At 49.5% G+C, this 20,486-nt stretch overlaps 1 protein-coding gene across 4 annotated transcripts in view; it reads right to left on the bottom strand.

Moving 5' to 3' along the window:
- Nucleotides 1-20,486, bottom strand: part of CFDP1 (craniofacial development protein 1) — a 255,468-nt gene that overhangs the window by 79,385 nt on the left and 155,597 nt on the right. The window contains exon 7 of one of the 4 annotated variants that reach the window (XM_006258752.4): nt 13,324-14,275. The exons of the other annotated variants lie outside the window; for them this stretch is intronic. Within the exon in view, the coding sequence (XP_006258814.2) occupies nt 14,185-14,275 (91 nt within the window). The 3' untranslated portion in view covers nt 13,324-14,184. Of the gene's footprint in view, nt 1-13,323; nt 14,276-20,486 lie in introns of those variants that run through there. 4 annotated transcript variants of the gene reach the window in all.

The raw sequence follows: 20,486 nt of genomic DNA on the forward strand, positions 1-20,486 counted from the left end.
TGGCTCCAATAGACTGACAACAGCTGAAACAACTGGGAATAGGCTTCTATAGGAAAGAACTGTAACCCAAAATTGCAGCCTAGTACCAGCACTTCCCCCCTGCCCCCATTTGCAAGACAGTCCATGCCCCAAAGTACTTACAGTCCAAGGTAGGAGAGGCATACAAGAGCACGCAGCAGTGGCAGAGTCAGGTATCCTCACTGCAGGTCTCTTGCCTTCCTCATTAGATCACATAGCCTCCCAGTGGACCCAGCTCCATGACCTGTACTCACGTTCACTAGTAAAGAGTAACACATACTCTCTCTGGGGTTACCCATCCCAGAAAGTGGTAGTTAGAGCTGTGAGTCAGGCCACTAATTAGCATCCTTCCCAGAATGCACTGGGATAGCACATTTAAGCAAGCAGAAAGTGCCAAGATGGAATGTGTGTGTTGGACCTGGATGTATTTCTTGAAACGTTCATTGTTCCCCAGCTGTGCTTAGCCAGATTGCTGGTGAGTGTCCTAGAGAGTGGAAAAAATTATTTATGGATAAACTATTCACTGATTGATTGAAAAAACCAAGACTAATTTATGTGATAAATATTATTCAAGCAGCCAATGACCTGGCTAAGCCAGGGGGCTTGTATTCCAGCATAGTTATGTGATGATATTTTGCTGCTCTGCAGTTCAGCTAGCTCCCCCGCAGGGATGGATTCCTGGCTCTCCAGATGTCACAGGTTCTCCTCCAGCTTGTGGTTCCTCCAGCAGTCTCCAAACTGACTGACTTCCCTGCAACCCTGTGCCCATGTTGGAGAGGCAAGTTTCTGGGATGCTTTTCAAATGTCAGGGGACATAGGGCTGTGGTACAACAGCAGGTAGAATTCCTGGACTGACCCACCATGAGTGGGGCCCTTTGGGAATTGGAGCTGGGGGGTAAAAAAGGCACCAGTCACAGGGCTCAAGTGCCTATACACTAATTAATGCTAGGAGCATGGGGAACAAGCAGGATGAACTAGCACTCCTGCTTGCAGAAAACACCTACGATTTAGTAGGGCTATCTGAAACCTGGTGGGATTCTTCCCACGACTGGGCGGTACACATTGAGGGTTATAGGCTGTACAGAAAGGACAGGGTGGGGAAGAAAGGGGGAGGGGTTGCGCTCTATGTCAATGAGCAATATACTTCGACCCTCATCAAGACAGAATCGAAGGAGGAGAAAGTAGAAGGTTTGTGGGTTAAGTTACATGGGGGGCAAAGAGAAAGGGATTTGATGGTAGGGGTCTGCTACAGACCCCCACACCAAGGGGAAGAAATAGATTCGGGGCTCCTGAGGCAGCTCTCGGAGACCATAAAAGCTAAAGAGGCGGTAGTCATGGGGGACCTAAACTACCTGGACATCTGCTGGGAGACACAGACGGCAAAGTCCCACCGCTCACGCAGGTTTCTAACCTGTGTACAGGACCTCCACCTGACACAGGAGGTACACGGTCCCACTAGGGGGAATGCCATGCTGGATCTGGTATTGGCAACGGGGGATGACATGGTAGCAGACCTCCAGATCGGTAGCCATTTGGGAGACAGTGATCACCTAATAATAGAATTCACCATAAGACGTTGAGTGGGTAAGGTAACTAGTAGGGTGAAAGTGCTAGACTTTAGGAAAGCTGATTTCAATGAACTCAGGCAATTAGTCAAGGACGCACTGCAGGGTAGGAGTTTTGAAGTGATGGGAGCCCAAGAAGGGTGGCTGTGCCTTAAGGAAACGATCCTTTGGGCACAAAGCGAGACGATCCCCGTGCTAGGTAAAAGAGGGAAAGGGGCCAGGAGGCTTCCCTGGCTGACCACAGAAATCCAGGGCAGCCTAAGGGCCAAAAGGGGAGCACATAAAAAGTGGAAACAGGGAGAGATCACCAAAGACGAATATACCTCCTCTGCTTGTGCTTGTAGGGAGGCAGTTAGACGGGCCAAAGCTACCATGGAGCTGAGGATGGCATCCCAAGTAAAGGACAACAAGAAATTGTTTTTTAGATATATAGGGAGTAAAAGGAAGGCCCAGGGAGGAATAGGACCCCTGCTAAATGGGCAGAAACAATTGGTGACGGACAGGGGGGACAAGACTGAACTCCTCAACGAGTTCTTTGCCTCAGTGTTCCTAAGTGAGGGGCAAGACAAGGCTCTCACTGGGATTGTAGAGAGGCAGCAGCAAGGCACCAGACTGCCATGCACAGACCCTGAGATGGTGCAGAGTCACCTGGAGGAACTGGATGCCTTTAAATCGGCAGGCTCGGATGAGCTCCATCCGAGGGTACTGAAGGCACTGGCCGACGTCATTGCACAGCCACTGGCGGGAATATTTGAACACTCGTGGCGCACAGGCCAGGTCCTGGAGGACTGGAAAAGGGCCAATGTGGTCCCCATTTTCAAGAAGGGGAGGAAGGAGGGCCCAGGCAACTATAGGCCAGTCAGTCTCACCTCCATCCTAGGCAAAGTCTTCGAAAAAATTATCAAGGCTCACATTTGCAAGAGCCTGGCAGGACAAATTATGCTGAGGGGAAACCAGCACGGGTTCGTAGCAGGTAGATGCCTGACTAATCTAGTCTCTTTTTATGAGCAGGTTACAAAACACCTGGACGCAGGAGTAGGGGTTGATGTCATATACTTAGACTTCAGGAAGGCCTTCGATACGGTATCCCACCCCATACTGGTAAACAAGTTAAGAGGCTGTGACTTGGATAACTACACAGTCCAGTGGGTGGTGAATTGGCTAGAGGGTCGCACCCAGAGAGTCGTGGTGGATGGGTTGGTATCGACCTGGAAGGGTGTGGGCAGTGGGGTCCTGCAGGGCTCGGTCCTTGGACCGATACTCTTCAATGTCTTCATCAGCGACTTGGATGAGGGAGTGAAGTGTACTCTGTCCAAGTTTGCGGATGACACAAAACTGTGGGGAGAAGTGGACACGCTGGAGGGCAGGGAGCAAGTACAAGCAGACCTGGACAGGTTGGACATATGGGCAGAAAACAACAGAATGCAATTCAACAAGGAGAAATGCAAAGTGCTGCACCTAGGGAGGAAAAATGTCCAGCATACCTACTGCCTAGGAAATGACCTGCTTGGTGGAACGGAAGTGGAAAGGGATCTTGGAGTCCTAGTGGACTCCAAGATGAACATGAGTCGGCAGTGTGACGAAGCCATCGGAAAAGCTAATGGCACTTTATTGTGCATCAGCAGATGCATGACGAACAGATCCAAGGAGGTGATACTTCCCCTCTATCAGGCGCTGGTCAGATCGCAGTTGGAGTACTGCATGCAATTTTGGGTGCCGCACTTCAAGACGGATGTGGATAACCTGGAGAGGGTCCAGAGAAGGGCCACTCCTATGGTTAAGGGCTTGCAGGCCAGGCCCTATGAGGAGAGACTGGGGCACCTGGACCTCTTCAGCCTCCACAAGAGAAGGTTGAGAGGTGACCTTGTGGCTGCCTATAAGTTCATCACGGGGGCACAGAAGGGAATCGGTGAGGTTTTATTCACCAAGGCATCCCCGGGGGTTACAAGAAATAATGGCCACAAGTTAGCAGAGAGCAGATTTAGACTAGACATTAGGAAGAACTTCTTCACAGTTAAGAGTGGCCAAGGTCTGGAACGGGCTCCCAAGGGAGGTGGTGCTCTCCCCTACCCTAGGGGTCTTCAAGAGGAGGTTGGATATGCATCTAGCTGGGGTCATCTGAACCCAGCACTCTTTCCTGCCTATGCAGGGGGTCGGACTCGATGATCTATTGAGGTCCCTTCCAACCCTAGTATCTATGAATCTATGAATCTATGAGTGTAGAAGGGCAGGAAGTAGGGATTCCCATCCCAGACTGCTCCACCAGGCCCTGGTTTTAGACCTTTGAGATAAGACAAGCTGTAAAAAAGGGGGAGCTGAACAAGAATCTGGGCTGCTGGCTGTAGCTTTGAGCTCTAGAGACCTACGTTCTGTTCCTGGCTGTGCCACAAATCTGCCCTGTAAGCTTGGGTGACTCACTTTTCTGCTCTGTGCCTGAAACTTCCCCACCGCACTTTGCCTGCCTTTCCCTTTAGATGTAAACACCTCATGGTAGAGCCCCTCTCTGTACAGTGCCTGACTTTCAGAAGCCCAGCTCTTGCAATACAACTAACAGCAACAGCTAAGACATGACATAACTTTTCAGCAGCTCCCTCACAGCTACTGTCTCAATAACTGCTCAGATCCTCACATAATCAGCTGAGGCTCTGGGATATGATCTTAGCGAGATCTTCTTTCATTTCTGTACCAACTTCCATCCCAAAGTGATGCCTGGCTGGCAGAGTACAACTCCAGCACCCAGCTGCCTCTGACATCCAGCTTTGCACACAGCAGCAGCACACTGGTGCAGGAGGGGAAGAAATTCTATTGAGTTGAAACCACGGTGAAGATTTAGACAGTAGTCAACACTTCTCAAACTGGAACTTAGCCCAGTCACTGGGATTGGCTGTGTCAGTCCTGCAGAAAGTGCTGGGGGATGTCTGGAGACTACTGCAAGTAGTAAAGGCCTGGGTTTTCTCAGAAAGGCGGCACTCCCTTCACCACAGCACTCTGGACACCAGGTCAATGCTGACTCCCCAACAGCACTTCCTGCATCAGCAGGGCTGAACTTGCCCAAGCCAGCTTGGTTTGAGAGGCCAGTGCTGGCTGCAGGCGGGGCATGGCCCAGCAAGCCAAAGGCAAGGAGCAGGCTAAAGAGACGCTTTCCAGAGCAGCAACCCATCTTCCACAAAGCATCATAGTAACCGCTGACCATGACTGAACACATGCCCCAGTCATAGGAAACAGGACAGAATGACTGCAAAGTCTTTTCCTTTATAGAGCTCACAGGGGTTGCTAAAGGAATGGGCAGAGTCCTACCATAGTTTGCTGGGCTTCTGAGATACAAACCCAGGTGATAACATAGGTAACAAACCATGACACGTTGGTTTATTATTGTTGGCTAAAGGTCATTACTTTAACCCAGTTGTTCTCAACCTTTTTAGACTCAAGACACCACTTTGAAAATGCCTGCTCTTAGCTTCCTCTCAAAAATAATAGAGCAATTTTTCTGTAGCAAAGAACTCAGAAAACCACAACAGGTTTGGTAAGAGCAAAATATCTGGGTTTGTCTTGTGAATCATGTGTAGGTGTTTGCATTAAGGTGCTATTAATGTGTGGCACCCCAACACCCTTAAAAGGCTCTCATGGTACTTGAGCAGTTGTGCTTCCTGATGGAGAATCACTGCTTTAACCACTTGCTCGTGTGTGTGTGTGTGTGTGTGTGTGTGTGTGTGTGTGTGCACGCTGAAGAAGGGAAGGAGCAAGAATACGTGCTGGCTGGGTTAGTGAACTGTGCCTCTGTCCACAGGTGATTTGTTACAGCCATACTGCATGTCTGGGTTTGTCCAACTTGCAGATCACCTGGCTAACTCTGCTGCACTGCCATGCATGCATCTTACCATCTGTTTTGTACTGGCTGAAAAAAAAGCCCATCAACACCATCTGGGTTTCTTTTCCATTTACTTTCTTATTGGGAAACCCTTCACTTGCTCCCTGAGTGCTGGCTGCTGGCTGCGAGCAGGGCATGGCCAGAGAGCAACACAGTGCACCACAGTGAGACTCCTCATGTCCAGCCAGCAGCCCCTTTCTTACAGTAAAAGCAGAGGTAGGTCTCTAGCCCAGCCAGAGACCACATGGTGCAGGTGTGCCCAGCTTAGTGGGGCTCTGAGCTCAGCTACTTATCCCTACTGCTAGTGCTCTAGCAAAGGACTGCAGTGTTTGCTTCCTTTTAGCCTGGACTGAATGCATGGGCATGGACAAGAGGAAGAGGTTGACAGTGTGTAGGGTTTGTCTTGGCCTAATGCCCAGTTGGTCTCAGCTCCTTGATTGTGTGAGTCCAGGGGAGTGAATGACCCTCCTGGCCAAGCCAGGCAGGGCTGTGTTTGAGGAGCCCTCACTGTCATTCGAGGTCTTATGGCCAGAGCTGATGAGGACAACACCGAGATTCAAGGTACGGAATGGTCTCTTGTACCGAATTGAGCAAGGGAAGCCTGGAGAGGAGGAGGTCATACAGCTGCTAGTACCTCAGCGATATCGATGGGCTGTCTTGACGGTGGCTCATGAACTCCCTATGAGGGGACATTTGGGCCGAGACAAAACCGAAGCCCGCATTAGGGCAAGATTCTTTTGGCCAGGATTGTTGCGAGAAGTGGCGAGGCATTGTGCCTCCTGTCCTGTGTGCCAAAAAGCGAACCCTAGGCACCCCCCAAAGGCCCCTTTAATTCCGATGCCTTTGATAGAGGTTCCCTTTGAGAGAGTAGCTGTGGACATCGTGGGGCCACTTCCCCGAAGTAGCACCGGAAACCAATATATCCTAGTCCTACTAGATTATGCAAGCAGGTATCCGGAGGCAGTGCCGATGCGAACCATATCCACTCCAAAGGTGGCAAACGAGCTATTGAAGATATTCTCTCGGGTAGGACTCCCTAGGGAACTGTTGACAGACCAGGGGATGAATTTTACCTCACGCGTCTTCGAGGGAGTGAGTAAAGCCCTAGGAATTAAACACCTGAAGATGGCAGTCTATCACCCCCAAACAGACGGACTCGTGGAATGTTTTAATCAAACCCTGAAACAGATGTTAAAGAAGTTTGTAGCTGAGAGCCCTCACAATTGGGATAAAATGATACCACCCTTGTTGTTCGCTGTAAGAGAGGCACCCCAGGCCTCAACCAGGTTTTCACCCTCTGAACTATTATACAGCCGGCCACCTCGGGGAATACTGGATCTGATTAAAGAAGGTTGGGAGGAACAACAGGGTAAAGACCAGAACTTGATCCAGTATGTGATACAACTGTGAGAGCACCTTGAAGCCACTTGGAGTGAGGTCGTAGGAAATTTCAGAGAGGCCCAGCAATGTCAGGTGAGATATTACAACCGGGGTGCCCGGGAAAGGAAGTTTGAGGTGGGGGACCACGTATTGGTTCTATTACCTGACTGGGAGAGTAAGTTGCTTGCCTGGTGGCAGGGACCCTATGAAGTTATACGCCAAGTGGGGCCCCTGGACTATGAGGTGTATCAGGCAGACAAACAAAAGAAGAAGCAGGTATACCACGTCAATCTGCTGAAGAAGTGGGAAGACCGAGAGTGTATGTATCTGGCCTCTCGTCCTGATGAACTAGAATTAGGACCCTCTTTGACAGAGGAAAGTGGGCCAGGTAACGTCGAATTGGCCGTGCGACTATCAGAGGAACAGAAGAGACAGGCTGCCAAACTAATCAGGGAGTTTGGAGACGTGTTCCAGGAAATGCCTGGGGAAGCTCGGGGTGTGGTACACCGGATAAAAACTCCTCCAGGCCAGGTGATCCGGGAGAGTTGGAGACGGATTCCTCAGCGACTACAAACACAGATCAAGGCAGAAATTGAGATGATGCTAGAGAAGGGCATCATATGTAGGTCTCATAGTGACTGGCGGAGCCCCATTGTGGCAGTACCTAAGCCTGATGGAAAAATTTGTCTCTGTGTTGATTTCCGAAAGGTAAATGCAGTAGCGAAGTTTGATGCCTACCCAATGCTGAGAGTAGATGAACTGATAGAAAACATTGGACAAGCTCGCTACATCTCCACCTTAGACCTGACAAAAGGTTATTGGCAGGTACCAGTAGCACCGGAAGATCAAGAGAAGACAGCATTCACCACCCCATGGGGGCTCTTCCAGTTCCGACACATGCCATTTGGATTACATGGAGCCGCAGCTACATTTCAGCGTCTAATGGACAGGGTTTTGGCCCCCCATATGGGTTAAGCTGCAGCGTACATAGATGATATTATTATATATAGTGAAGGATGGGCCGAACACCTCAAAGAGCTAAGGGCAGTGGCGCAAGACTTGAGATGGACCGGGCTGACGGCCAATCCAAAAAAATGTACCATAGGGTTCCTAGTAGGTAGTGGAAAAGTAAGACTGTTATTGAGCAAGGTGGAGGCTTTGCGAAGGTACCAAGCTCCCCAATCTAAAAAACAAGTGAGGGCTTTTTTGGGGCTAGCCAACTATTACAGAAGGTTTGTACCCCACTTTACAGATTTAGTTGTACCATTGACAGAGATGACAAAGGCAGGGGCTCCTGCCAAGGTGAGATGGACACCGGAGGCAGAAAAGGCATTCCGAGCAGTAAAGGAAGCACTGTGCTTACAACCCCTGCTATATACCCCAGACTTTAATAAACCCTATCTGGTGCAAACCGATGCGTCAAAAGCGGCTGTTGGAGCAGTGTTGATCCAGATAAAGGGGGAAGAAGAGTGCCCGATAGCATACATAAGTAGGAAGTTACACCCACTGGAGCGGAATTACGCCATGATAGAAAAAGAGAGTTTGGCGATTAAGTGGGCAGTGGAAACACTCCGCTACTATCTACTACGACGGCGGTTCATGCTGATTACGGACCACGCACCCCTACGCTGGTTGCAGAGCATGAAGACGGACAATACTAGGCTGATGAGATGGGCCCTTAGTCTGCAACCATATTGTTTTGAGGTAAAACATCTCCCTGGAACCAAGAACAAAAGCGCTGATTTCTTCTCGAGGCAATACGAGGAAGAAGAGAGGCTAGAGGAAACAGAAAGACCGTGGCCAAGAAAGAAGAGTGGGGGAGGCAGGGGGGATGTAGCGGAGAACCCTAACCCTGTTGCTAAGAGGCAGAGCGGCTCCCCTAGGTGCAGAATCTTCCAGTTAGGGCTGGCCAGCCCAAGAGAGACCCAGACCCAATCCCTACCAGCCAGTCAAGCGGCAGGAGGAGGAGGGTCAACCCTTTGTAGATGACGAGCGAAGAAGGACAGAGGGACGGCTAAGAGGCGGACTCCTAATGGTTACGGTACTGTGCCCGACACCTCGGTCAGAGAAATACACCAGGTCCGGGACCATCCTTCACGATTATTTGAAGGCTGTAGGGAAAAGACAAGCCTAAGCGGCAAACTACCAAGTTTGGCTAGTGTGGGGGGACTGCCCGCGGCGGGCAAATCCCATGAAATCCCACATGGTGCACCTTGGGTAAAAGGTGGGTAGGAGGTGCCTAAAAACCTCCGCCTCTGGGTGTCTAGGTGGTCGAAGAAAAAAGAGCCAAGACCTGAGAGAACAGAAACAGGATGTGCGGCGGATAAAATCAAAAACTGGCTCGGTGAGTCTGAATCTTGAGGGGGGAGGTGTGTCACAGAGCACTTAGGTACCCTGCTCCTAAGAAGGGAGAAAACTGCTAAGGGAAGAGCCCTAGCAGTGCGTAATGAGCACAGCTGCTGGTTGCCAAGACAACCAGAGGAGGTCAGCTGACCAGAAGGGGCAGGGCCTGGCTCCCATATAAAGCCCAGGGGCTGAGGCCAAGAGGGAAGGAGCTCTCTCAGGGAAGATAGGGGAAGCCTGACTGCAGGAGCAACGTTTGACACTGTGGAGGGATGGAGTATTCCCCAGTAGGCGTAAATGATGTTTTAGCCAGGCAACTTTAATTTCTGTTACAGCCCAGGGGCTGGTGTTTTGTTGCTGTTTATATACCGGTGGCTTGGGTGAGGCTATTAGGGGTTGGAGGCCTCATAGGGGACCCACAGCAGTGTGGAGACCCCAGCGCCAGAGAGGGGGCAGCACTATTGAGAGGCCCCAGAGAAGGGGACAGAGCAAGACAGGGCCCCACGCGGCCCAGAGATAGAAAGAGGGGGCCAGATTATAACAAGGCCCAGACTGAACAAAGTCAATTCCATTGTACATGTTATTATTACATCCCAAGTGTAGGACTCTGCACTTGTTCTTGCTGAATCTCATCTGGTTAATTGTGGCCCACTTCTCCAGTCTACCCAAGTCATTCCAGATCCTAGCCCTACCTCTTCCTTCTGGACTATCTGCAACTCAACCCAACTTGGTGACATCCACAAATTTGCTAAGCATGCACTCAATCCCAGCATCTAAATCATTAATGAAGATATTGAACAATATTGGACCCAAGAGAGATCCCAAGGGAACCCTACTTGATACCTCCTCTTAGCTAGACATTGAGCCATTGATGACTATTCTTTCAGTACAACATTCCAACCAGTTATGTATCCATCTTACAGGACTTTTGTCTAGTCTGTATTTCCTTAGCTTGTTAATGGGAATGTTGAGGGAGATTAGCAAAGCTTTTGACACTAAGTCAAGGTATATCACATCCATTGCTCTCCCCACATCCACAGCGCCTGTCAGCTTATCATAGAAGGAATCAGTTTGATCAGGCATGACTTTCTCTTGGTCAATCCATGCTAGCTGTTCCTGTTCTCCTCTAGGTGCTTCACAGGAGATTCCTTGAGGACCTGCTCTATGGTCCTTCCAGGTATCTAGGTCAGGCTGACTGGTCTGTAGTTCTACAAATCCTCCTTCTTTCCTTTCCTAAAGATGGTTGCTATATTTGCCCTTTTCCAGTCATCCAGGACCTCATCTGACCTCCATCAGTTTTTAAAGAGGATAGGCAATGGCTCTGAAATTACCTCAGCCAATTCCTTCAGTACCTTTGGGTGCATCCCATCTGGACCTGCTGACTTGAAAGAATTTAGCTGCTCTAAGTTATCCCTAACCTATCCTGCCATTACAGTAGGGATGATAGGTATAAGCTATTCAATGTGTCAGTTAGAAGGGTTGTGAACTCTCCCACACACTTGTGTTTGCAGAGAGGTTGGTATTTCCTAAGACCTCTTCAGAAAGCAAGAGAGAGAGAGGGACAGGTTTCTCTGGAAGAAGATCATTCTGGTCAGAGTGAAATATCTGGTCTGTAAGATGAGGGACAGTTAAAGGATGGGTACTCAGAACTGCAGTTAATATCCCTCTAGTATCTGCATCTGATCCTTCCCCTCTACGCAGCACTGATCAGGCTGCAGTTGGAGTACTGCATCCAGTTCTGGGTGCTGCACTTCAGGAGGGATGTGGACAGCATTGAGAGGGTCTGGAGGAGGGCCACTGGCATGATCAGGGGGCAGCAGGGCAGGCTCTGCGAGGAGAGGCTAAGGGACCTGAACCTGTTCAGCCTTCACAAGAGAAGGCTGAGGGGGGATCTAGTGGCCTGTTACAAACTAGTTAGGGGGGGACCATCAGGCATTGGGAGAGTCCCTGTTCCCCAGAGCACTACCGGGAGCGACTAGAAATAATGGTCACAAGCTGGCAGAGGGCAGATTTTAAACTAGACATCAGGAGGCGCTACTTCACTGTCAGGGCAGCTAGGATCTGGAACCAACTTCCAAGAGAAGTGGTGCTGGCTCCTACCTTGGAGGAGGCTAGATGAACACCTTGCTGGGGTCATTTGACCCCAGTGCTCTTTCCTGTCATAGCAGGGGGTCGGACTTAATGATCTGTCAAGATCCCTTCCGACCCTACAAACTATGAAACTCGGCAGGTGGCTTGAATAGGACAGTACTGGCCTAGAAGAGGAGCAGGGCAGTGACCCTTCTGAGGCTGCATGCCCTTCAGCAACAAGTAGGTGCCTTCCATTACCTCTGCAGTTCTAACCCCCAGGCAGCTGCATAAAAAAACCAGGGTAGAGCAAAGGAGCTCAGGATAACCCAGCACCCCAGAGCAGCCATGGGCCTGTCTACACTGCTGTAGGAGCAGCAGGTTCCAGTGAGACTGGGACTAGACATGCCCTGCAGAAGCCAAGCCTACCTCAGGTACTGGCTCCAAACCTGGAAGTTCACTTGTGAACCAGCCCTGGGCTTGTCCCCAAAACCCACCCTTGAGCCCTCAGTGTCAGCTAGCCTGCCAAGCAGCCAGTGAGGATGACCCTCAAGCAGGTTTACTGGCAAAATTCTTGGTTTGGAGTATATCTGGGTGTTGGTGGGTGTGGAGAGTGGGGCCCTGCACTCACCAGACACCTCTGCTGACATGTATTGACAAGCAATACTTGGCCTTAGCCTCAACACGCTCCACAAGGTAGTGCCCCCAAAGTCTGAAATGTTCAGCTGCCGGCACAAAGTGACATGTTCACAAGACCCTGCACATGTTGCACCCTGTGCAGCCCTACCTGCCTTGATCAACAGGTGCAGAAGTCACGAGTGACAAATCTCACCAGGATCAAAGCTCTGGAAGAGCTGCAAGTGAGGATCAGCGTCCAGAGCAAAAGTGACAGTGAAGATGCCAATTTTGACAGCAGCCTTCCTGAGACCAGCTATGTGGACAGACACAGGACACACAGCGTCCATGTTAGGCTCCAACAGTAGCAAGTCACAAGTTTGCTAAGTCTGCTGGGAATGAGACCCTGCAAGATGAGTAACAGTTAAAGGATGGGGCTTCTCTGTCAACTTGTGACCAGTGTAACACACAGCTCTGGGCTTGGCCACTCAGAGGGGCTTAGACCAGTATAAAACTTTACCCTTTAGAAACAATTCTAGGGACAGTGCAGGGAGAAGGGACTGGGATAGCAAGCACAGGCTGGAAGGAGCTGACACTGACATGGCGCTGCTTTGGATGATTTGCTCAAGTACATTGTGTTCAACTTTCCTGTTGCACATTGGGCTAATATTGCTTACTGCTCTGTCTCATGGGACAGGAGATGTTTGTGAGTCTTATTTATGGCTTTAACCATGTACCAGGCAGGGTGATGTGGGGAGATCAGCCTGCCAAAGGCATGACTTGGCATATAACTGACCTGAGCATGTGTGAACTGCAGGGGTTCTGTCAGATGCTGACCATTCAGGGATGGTATCTTCCTTGCTGCTTCCAGTGTCACAGATTCTTTGTCCCTGCCCTGCTCCATGGCTGAGCCTATCTTCTTTAGTGCACACAAGGCAGGCTTGGGTGGGGGAAGCCGAGCAGGTCCCCCCGCAGCTGTACCAGTAGCAGCAGCCTCCTTGCCTGTAAGCTGCGCACTGGCTGGGCTAGGCCCATCTATGCACGAGGGTGGGAGTGAGGCACATGGGCTGGGCAGGGTACTATTAGTTGGTGGGTGCCTGCAGGCCAAATGAAGTTGCCTGGTGGGCTAGATCTAGCCCACAGGCTGTATTTTGTCCATCCCTGAATTAAAGTGATTTTATTTCTCGTGACCCCATCTGCTGTTTCTGCAACTGTGGTTGCAAACCACAGTTTTGGAACTGCTATCTTAGTCCCACTGCAGGCACCTTAGTCCCAGTGCACGTCCTTCATAGGGTCTGCCGCTTAATTTGTCCTCCCCATCTGTAAAATGGTGTCTGTCTTGCCTTGCCTGGATAGGTTGTAAACAGTTTTGGGTAGGAGCTGTCTATTACTGCGTGGAAATCCAGTGCCCAGTATGATGGGTGCTATTGCATAATGAATAATAAACCTCCCCCAAACACAAAAGCATCCATATATAATACTTTATTAGTTTGAATGGTTGGACTCAGCCCCCCATACCTGCCTGCTGCTGCTCTCCTCTTCATGGGAAATTGAATGGGAACAAAACAGAGGAAGGATTTATTAATTTTCTTGCTTAAAAATAGACACACAAACAGACACAGTTCAGACTCTTCGGGAGGAAAGTTGAGTGCTGGGAGGTCTGAGAATCAAACCCAGCTGGCTCTGCTGGAGAAGTGGAGGAGGAAAGGATGAAACCTGGAATTCCACAGGCCTGAATGACACACAATTACCAAGCAGTCTTGAAAAAAAAAAAGACGACTGGAACAGGAAACCTTTCTGTGGTGACCCCAGGAGGCTATTTTGTATTCAAGCATGTTGCAAGTCTCAATTCATCCTCCCTTCTGTAGGCTCTTGGGCACTGCTGTACTGTAGAGACATCCCTCCTCCCTTGTGTGCTGTGCTAGACCTTGCCTGTTTAAGCAGAAATGTGCCAACTCCTGCAGTCTGTGCCAGTGCTGCAGTGTGAAGTCTGCCTGACCCATCTCACTGCCAGAAGTGTACAGAGATGGCACAGGATCCCTGCCAAGGGCTTTCAGCTTTTGGATACTGCCCACCAGAATCATACCAGTCACTCCTGCAGAGAGAACTATATGCTACTGTCATCTGCTGAGCAATTTAACCCCTGAAGCGCCCCCACCTATTGACAAACATCTCCTAACTATGACAGGAAAAAGAAAAACCTGCTTGGACAGAGGGGTCAAGTCTTGGGTAGAAAAACTGTTCTTGCATTTTGTTCTCAGTAGATGGCTGCCAGCCACCTGCAGACCCTCCAGCATGTCCACAGGGGAGTGGACTCCCACATCCACATCACGGCTTCATCCTGCTCAGTCTTATGTCGCGCTCGATTTCAAACTGCCTGTGGTCCACCCGATCCAGAAATGCCTTCCTCTCAATGTACCTGCAGGGGAGAAAGAGCCAAAGAGTAGTGGCAGGGTCAGCACAGACACCATGCCCAGGGCCTGCAGCATGGGACATTGCTTTGAGGGAAAGTTCCTGAGAGCTTCTCAAAGCAACTCATACGTGTGCTCACTCATGGGGTGAGTAGTAAGGGGGAGTCCAGTGACTCCCAGCTCATCTCAGAACCATGTTGAGGATTGTTCCATGTTGAGGATGGAACAGCTGCCCTTGGGGACAACAACAAAATCCATTGGAATTTACCCCCTAAAATCACCATTAATGGACTCAAAACAGAGGTCTGGAGACTTGTCTGCAAGAAAACATCCCTGCTGCTATACTTACCATACATTATTCTTCCCTGACTCCCATTCATGAGCCTATGTTATTTCAGAATATCGTATTCTTTAGTGCATTTATCCAAACAATTCTCTATGGGTAGCAGGGGTGAACTGGGGCACAGAGAGACTAAGGGGATGATCCAAGGTCACACAGGAAGTCTGGGGCAGAACTGGGAAGTGTACCTGCATCTCCTGTGTCCTTCTCCTTTAGTGCTCTAATCAGTGGGAAAGCCTTCTCCTGAATATTTATTTCCCCTGATCTCTCAGAGAAGTGTCTAAAATACTGCAAGGGACAAAGTGCGTGTGAAAAGCACCTTGTCATTAGTTAATGAGCTGCAGCTGCATTTTAATGTACTTTGCCGCAAACCGTACCACAGATAGCCTGGGGGCTGTGCTACTAATTAACCTACAGAGGGAGTGACATTGCAATTCAAAGTGGAGCTGTAATTGAATCATCACACTCATTTTTCCTTTGTTCCACCATGGAAAACATTCAACTATCATCACAAGGTCATTATACTCAGCATTGGGAGTCCATGACATACATAAGCCACCATTCCACAGATAACTGACTGCCTGCTCTGCTCTGTTCTGCCCTATGAAAGCTGGTCACATAGAATGGCCAGTGACTGCTAAACTGGAGAAACCGTTTCTCCAATTCAGTACTGATGGTTACAGACTTACCAACCAGCTGGACAGTGAGAGGACAGATATTCCAGGGCTCTGCATGCACAGAAGCTCTTGGCTGTTTGACCCGGCTCTGCTAGCTTTGTTTCAAAAGGAGATAGGAGCACGCCAGCCAAACTGCCCCTCTGGATAGCAGTGAAGACAAAGACTGACAGGCTACAAAGGCAGAAGTATCCTCCTATCTCTACAGATTCTTCTTCTCATCCAGTGCACCAGATTACGGTGGCTCCCACTCAGGCCCTGGGTGGGAAAGCCTGCCACTGTGCTAACCCAGTCAAGGCCAATGACATTAGCCTTTTACTTCTGCTGGGAATGCCAAGAGACCCCAAGTTCCTGAGGGCACTGCCAGAGGATTCAAAATGAAAGGAAAAGGGAGGAGTGGGGCACCCCCAAGAGAGCCTTATGCCTTACAGAGTTAATGCACTGCTTGGTACCCTGGGGTCAGGCTGTAGCTGGACCATGATTTTTCACTCACCCCTCCTTCTATCTCCCCCACTAATGATTGAGGTTAGAGGAGCCTGGGGATAGGCTGCCTCCAAACGCCCCATTAGGCATGAAGAATGGTACTGCAGAGGCTGCAAGAGGTTCTGCTGAGTCAGGCTGACCCTGGGAAACAAGGAGCATGAAACGTTCCAGCTGAGAGGGTGAGCTGGCAAAGAATGAGTGGAGCCAAGTGATCAAAGAGTGCTTGCCAGCCACCCCCTGCCTGCCAGGGGCTGTGCTGGAGGGTATCAGACAGCAGCAGGCACGTGTGTGCAGGAAAGGTTGAATTAACTAAAGCCCTTTTAAAAGAAAAGGATGTCAGTGGAAGAGGAAACTAACCAATGGGAGTGGACTGCACCAAGGTGGGGACACAGATTCTGGGATCCTGGGGGCTGGTCTGACTGTCACTTGGCACTGCCAGATGCCCTGGCCTGTGGTGCTTCACCTGAGAGTTCAGGTCTGAACAGCAGAGGCCTGTACAGAGTCATCCAGGCCTGGTATGTAAGTGATCTCAGTGGAGCACACGAGTTAGCTTGAGTCTCAACAGAGATGAAAGGGATTTCACTAATAACTGCCATTGGCACAGGCAGGCCTCCCACAGCTGAACTCACAGCCATAGCTATGTTCATAACAAGACCCCTTAACAAATGGTCTGGCTTGCAGAGGCAACTCAGGATGCCCTGAGACATTAAAAATAAACTCCTGACCTGAAGTCCCCTTGTGAGGTAACACCAGAGTGGGTGGGGAGCTGCGTTTCTGGTTTAGATGAAACCATGGTGCTTCTCAGATGAAGCACTACAAGCCAGGGCTTCTGGCAGTGCCAGGTGACAGCAGTATGGCCAAATAACCCTGGAGGTATGGTTAGTATTATTTCTGCCTACAAATGTAGAAAAAACAGAGTGATTTAACACACAGCAAGGCCCTGGGAAAGCAGGGACTCAGACTCAGGAGATCCAAATTCTTGGGGTGGTTCAGTTAGCTCTCTTTTCTCTCACAAAAACTTTTTCCAATGAATCGCCAGTCTGCCCGAGCTGGTTTTTCAGGGACAATAAGCCAACTGTGTTCTCTTGGGGCTTGTCCTTCCTATCAGCTAATCCTTCCTTCTTCCTGTGAGAAATGACCCAAGAACCTTGCGCCTCTAGAGCCACTGACTCCAGTATAGATGTCTTCTAGGTGAGTCCCTTAGAAGGTATGTATACTGCTAGAGGTGTGACTACAGCTCAAGTAGATATATCTAAGCTACCTGTACACTAGCTACCTCAAGCACCAAAAGCAGCATAGCATCAGCAGCTTGGACTCCAGCTACAGACAATTCATCCAGAATCCTTGGTTAGTTAGTGTTGCTCCCAGTACCTGAGCTAGCCAGTTTGAAAATGCTCAGGTATGTTTACAGGAGTTCCTACTGCATCTCTGGATCACAGTGCAGACAAACACTTGGCTGCAGTCAGACCTCTGTATCAGAATGGATGTACACTCAACTTCTCTCATCCTGACTGCCTGGCCGTACAACAGGGATGATATTTCCTTTCTCCATTTTGATTGCAAGGGATAAACTGTCATGGTACTTATGAGGCCTATAGTATCTGAGCTCCTCACAGTCAATGACTCTTATTCTCATTACACCCTGTGAGATAGGGCACGACTAGTCCAGTCTACAGATAGCTTTTCTTGTGCTTTCCTATGTGGCTTAACCCCAGGTACCAAGATGTGTCTGGAGTTGAACTTGGAAAAGAACCTGATTTCCCCAGTGCTAGTCCAGTGCTCTGCCCACTAAACTCCTCTTCCCCACCTTTTACTACCTGTTTAGATAGTATCTTGTACAATGGGGCCAGTGTAAGGTAGAGACATAGCATAGACATAACCATGGAGGCTTTTTATGTCCACCAGCAAATGGCATGAAAAATCCTGGAGGTTATCGGTCAGCTTTACCATTACTGTCCCTGTGGACATGGAGACACTCACTTTTACTAACTACTGACGCTGGGGTGGAGGGGGGGTGGAGAACACGATTGCAGAAAAGACCACAGGGCCATAGCAGCATGTGTTTATATGAAAAGTATCTGGCAGTCGAGCAAGCCACAGAAATGAGGGTCAAGTGGCTGCACATGTCACTAGAAGCTCTTAGAGTCTGGAAGTACTTCAAAATGCTTATGATACTGGAGTAGTGATAAACCTCCCCTGATGGAAACATTGGCACAGGCATCCACTGAATTTAACTGAAATGCCAGATTGGTCATGTCTCAGTTTTGCTCTATGTGGCAACAGAGGGGAGCAGAGAGGCACAGCTTCCAGCCAAGAGAACTTCTAAGGAAACAGAATGACCGCTGCTGGGAGAGAAGGGATCCGTGTTGTTCAACCTCTCTGCCCCACCCTACCCAGCAAGGAAACAAGGCTGTAAAGCATGTGGTCAAATTCAGGGGAGTCATGAAAAACAATGCAAAACGCATCAGATGCCCCTGGGTCAAGAAAAGGGAGCAGACACTAATGCCACCTGTACCGAGAAAGGTGGAAGCTCTTGTGTTTTATGTGCTGCTTGGTACAAAGGAGTCACAAACTCAATTCCTATGGGATCTGGGCTAGCTGTTCGCTCTCTCTGAGTTGCTTTGGGTTGCTGTCTCTGAGTCTTAGTTCCCCTCTGTAAACAGGGGGATAATAACACTGCTCTGCTGCACCGGAAAGCCATGAGGTGCTTGTGAGTGGCTCAGATACTTCCGTGATCGGGGGATGCCAAAGTGCCTGGATAGAAAGGATCTAGCATACAGATGATAATCAAACAAGGGAACCTTAGAAAGGGGTGCTACGGAGCTGGGATGTGGCTTAATCAGCCCACCTGCTGCTTTTCTTCAGGATTTGTTCTTAACACTAGCAGCTTTGAATCTCACCGCAAAGGGGGGGGAGGATATTATCATACTGGGGTAGTGCAAGCAGAAACCCTCATAGATTAGGGATCCACTGTATTAATGCTCCACAGACACTGAAAAAAAACCCAGACTCCCTTCCAAAGGGCTTATAGTAAAACAAAAAGGCCCTGCATTGTGGGAATTGCCCTTCTTGCTGGGGAAGGATGGCCAGGACTTGTTTTAGAGTTAGCCAGCATTGCTCCCCTCCATGGAGAGAGGTTCAGAATGGAAACAGGACCAAGGTGTACAGCCTGACCCAGTTCCTGTACAGGCTCCAGTTAGAGGACTTCAATCTCACCTTGTAGTGCCATCTTTTCATTAAACCCATGCATCTCTCACTAAACCATGGCTTGATGGTAGCAGAGGCAGCCATGAGGCCTAAGCACTGCTGTGAAGAAGCTCAGGGCTGGCTATCTTCTCCAAATAGTGGAGGAGAAGGGATGCATGACTGTTTCATAATCATTCGAGCTGGTAATGGATGATAATCCTAGCTGAGGCTGTAATCCCTTGCCTCATTTCCTGTTCCCAGAGTCCAGGCAAAAAGGACAGGATCATGCCATCCCTCCCAAACAGCACAGCCCCAATTTTCTCATGCCCTTGCTGTATGTACCCTGAACAGCCTTGTGAACAGAAAGATTCCTCACATGCACTATGATGAAGATGCACTGTTTTGTGCCACAAAGTGAGAATTTTTCTAGGTGTCTCTACGGCATAACATGGAATTAAGTCACAGCTCTGTCCTGGCCCAGGGAAAGCCAGAAGAGACTACGCTAGTGCCTTTCATAGAATCATAGAAAATTAGGGTTAAAAGGGACCTCAGGAGGTCATCTAGTCCAACCCCCTGCTCAATGCAGGATCATCCTCAACTACATCATCTCGAGCAAAGCTCTGTCTAGCCGGGTCTTAAAAACCTCCGAGTATGGAGCTTCTACCACCTCTCTGGGTAACCTGTTCCAGTGCTTCCCTACCCTCCTAGTGAGAAAATTCTTTCTAACATCTAACCTAAACTTCCCTTGCTGCACCTTGAGACCATTGCTCCTTGTTCTGTCATCTGCCACCACTGAGAACAGTTTACACCTCCATCCTCTTTGAAACCCCTCTTCAGGTAGCTGAAGGCTGCTATTAAACCCCCCTTCAGTCTTCTCTTCTCCAGACTAAACAAACCCAGGTCCCTCTGCTTCTCCTCAGAAGTCATGTTCCCCAGCCCCCTCACCATTTTTGCTGCCCTCCACTGGACTCTCTTCAATTTGTCCACATCTCTTTTGTAGTGGGGGGCCCAAAACTGAACACTGTACTCCACATGAGGCCTCACCAGTGCTGAATAGAGGGGAATAATCGCATCCCTTGACCCGCTGGCAACACACCAGTGCAGCCCAGTATGCTGTTAGCCTTTTTGGCAAAAAGGCATGCTGCTGGCTCATATTCAGCTTACTGTCCACTGTCACTCCCAGGTCCTTTTCTATCGAACTGCTGCCTAACCAGTCAGTTCCCAGTCTGTACATGGGATTCTTCCCTCCTAAGTACAGGTCTTTGAACTTGTCCTTGTTCAACCTCATGAGATTTCTTTTGGCCCAATCCTCCAATTTGTCTAGGTCATTCTGAATCCTAGTCCTATCCTCCAGCATATCTACTACTCCCCCCAGCTTGGTGTCATCTGCAAACTTGTTGAGGGTGCACTCTATGCCATCTTCCAGGTTGTTGATGAAGACATTAAACAAAACTGGCCCCAGGACCAACCCCTGGGGCACTCCACTTGATACCGGCTACCAACTAGACATCGAGCCACTGATTATTACCCTCCAAG

This window comes from Alligator mississippiensis, chromosome 10, assembly GCF_030867095.1.
Source record: "Alligator mississippiensis isolate rAllMis1 chromosome 10, rAllMis1, whole genome shotgun sequence".
NCBI classification, from domain to species: Eukaryota; Metazoa; Chordata; order Crocodylia; family Alligatoridae; genus Alligator; species Alligator mississippiensis.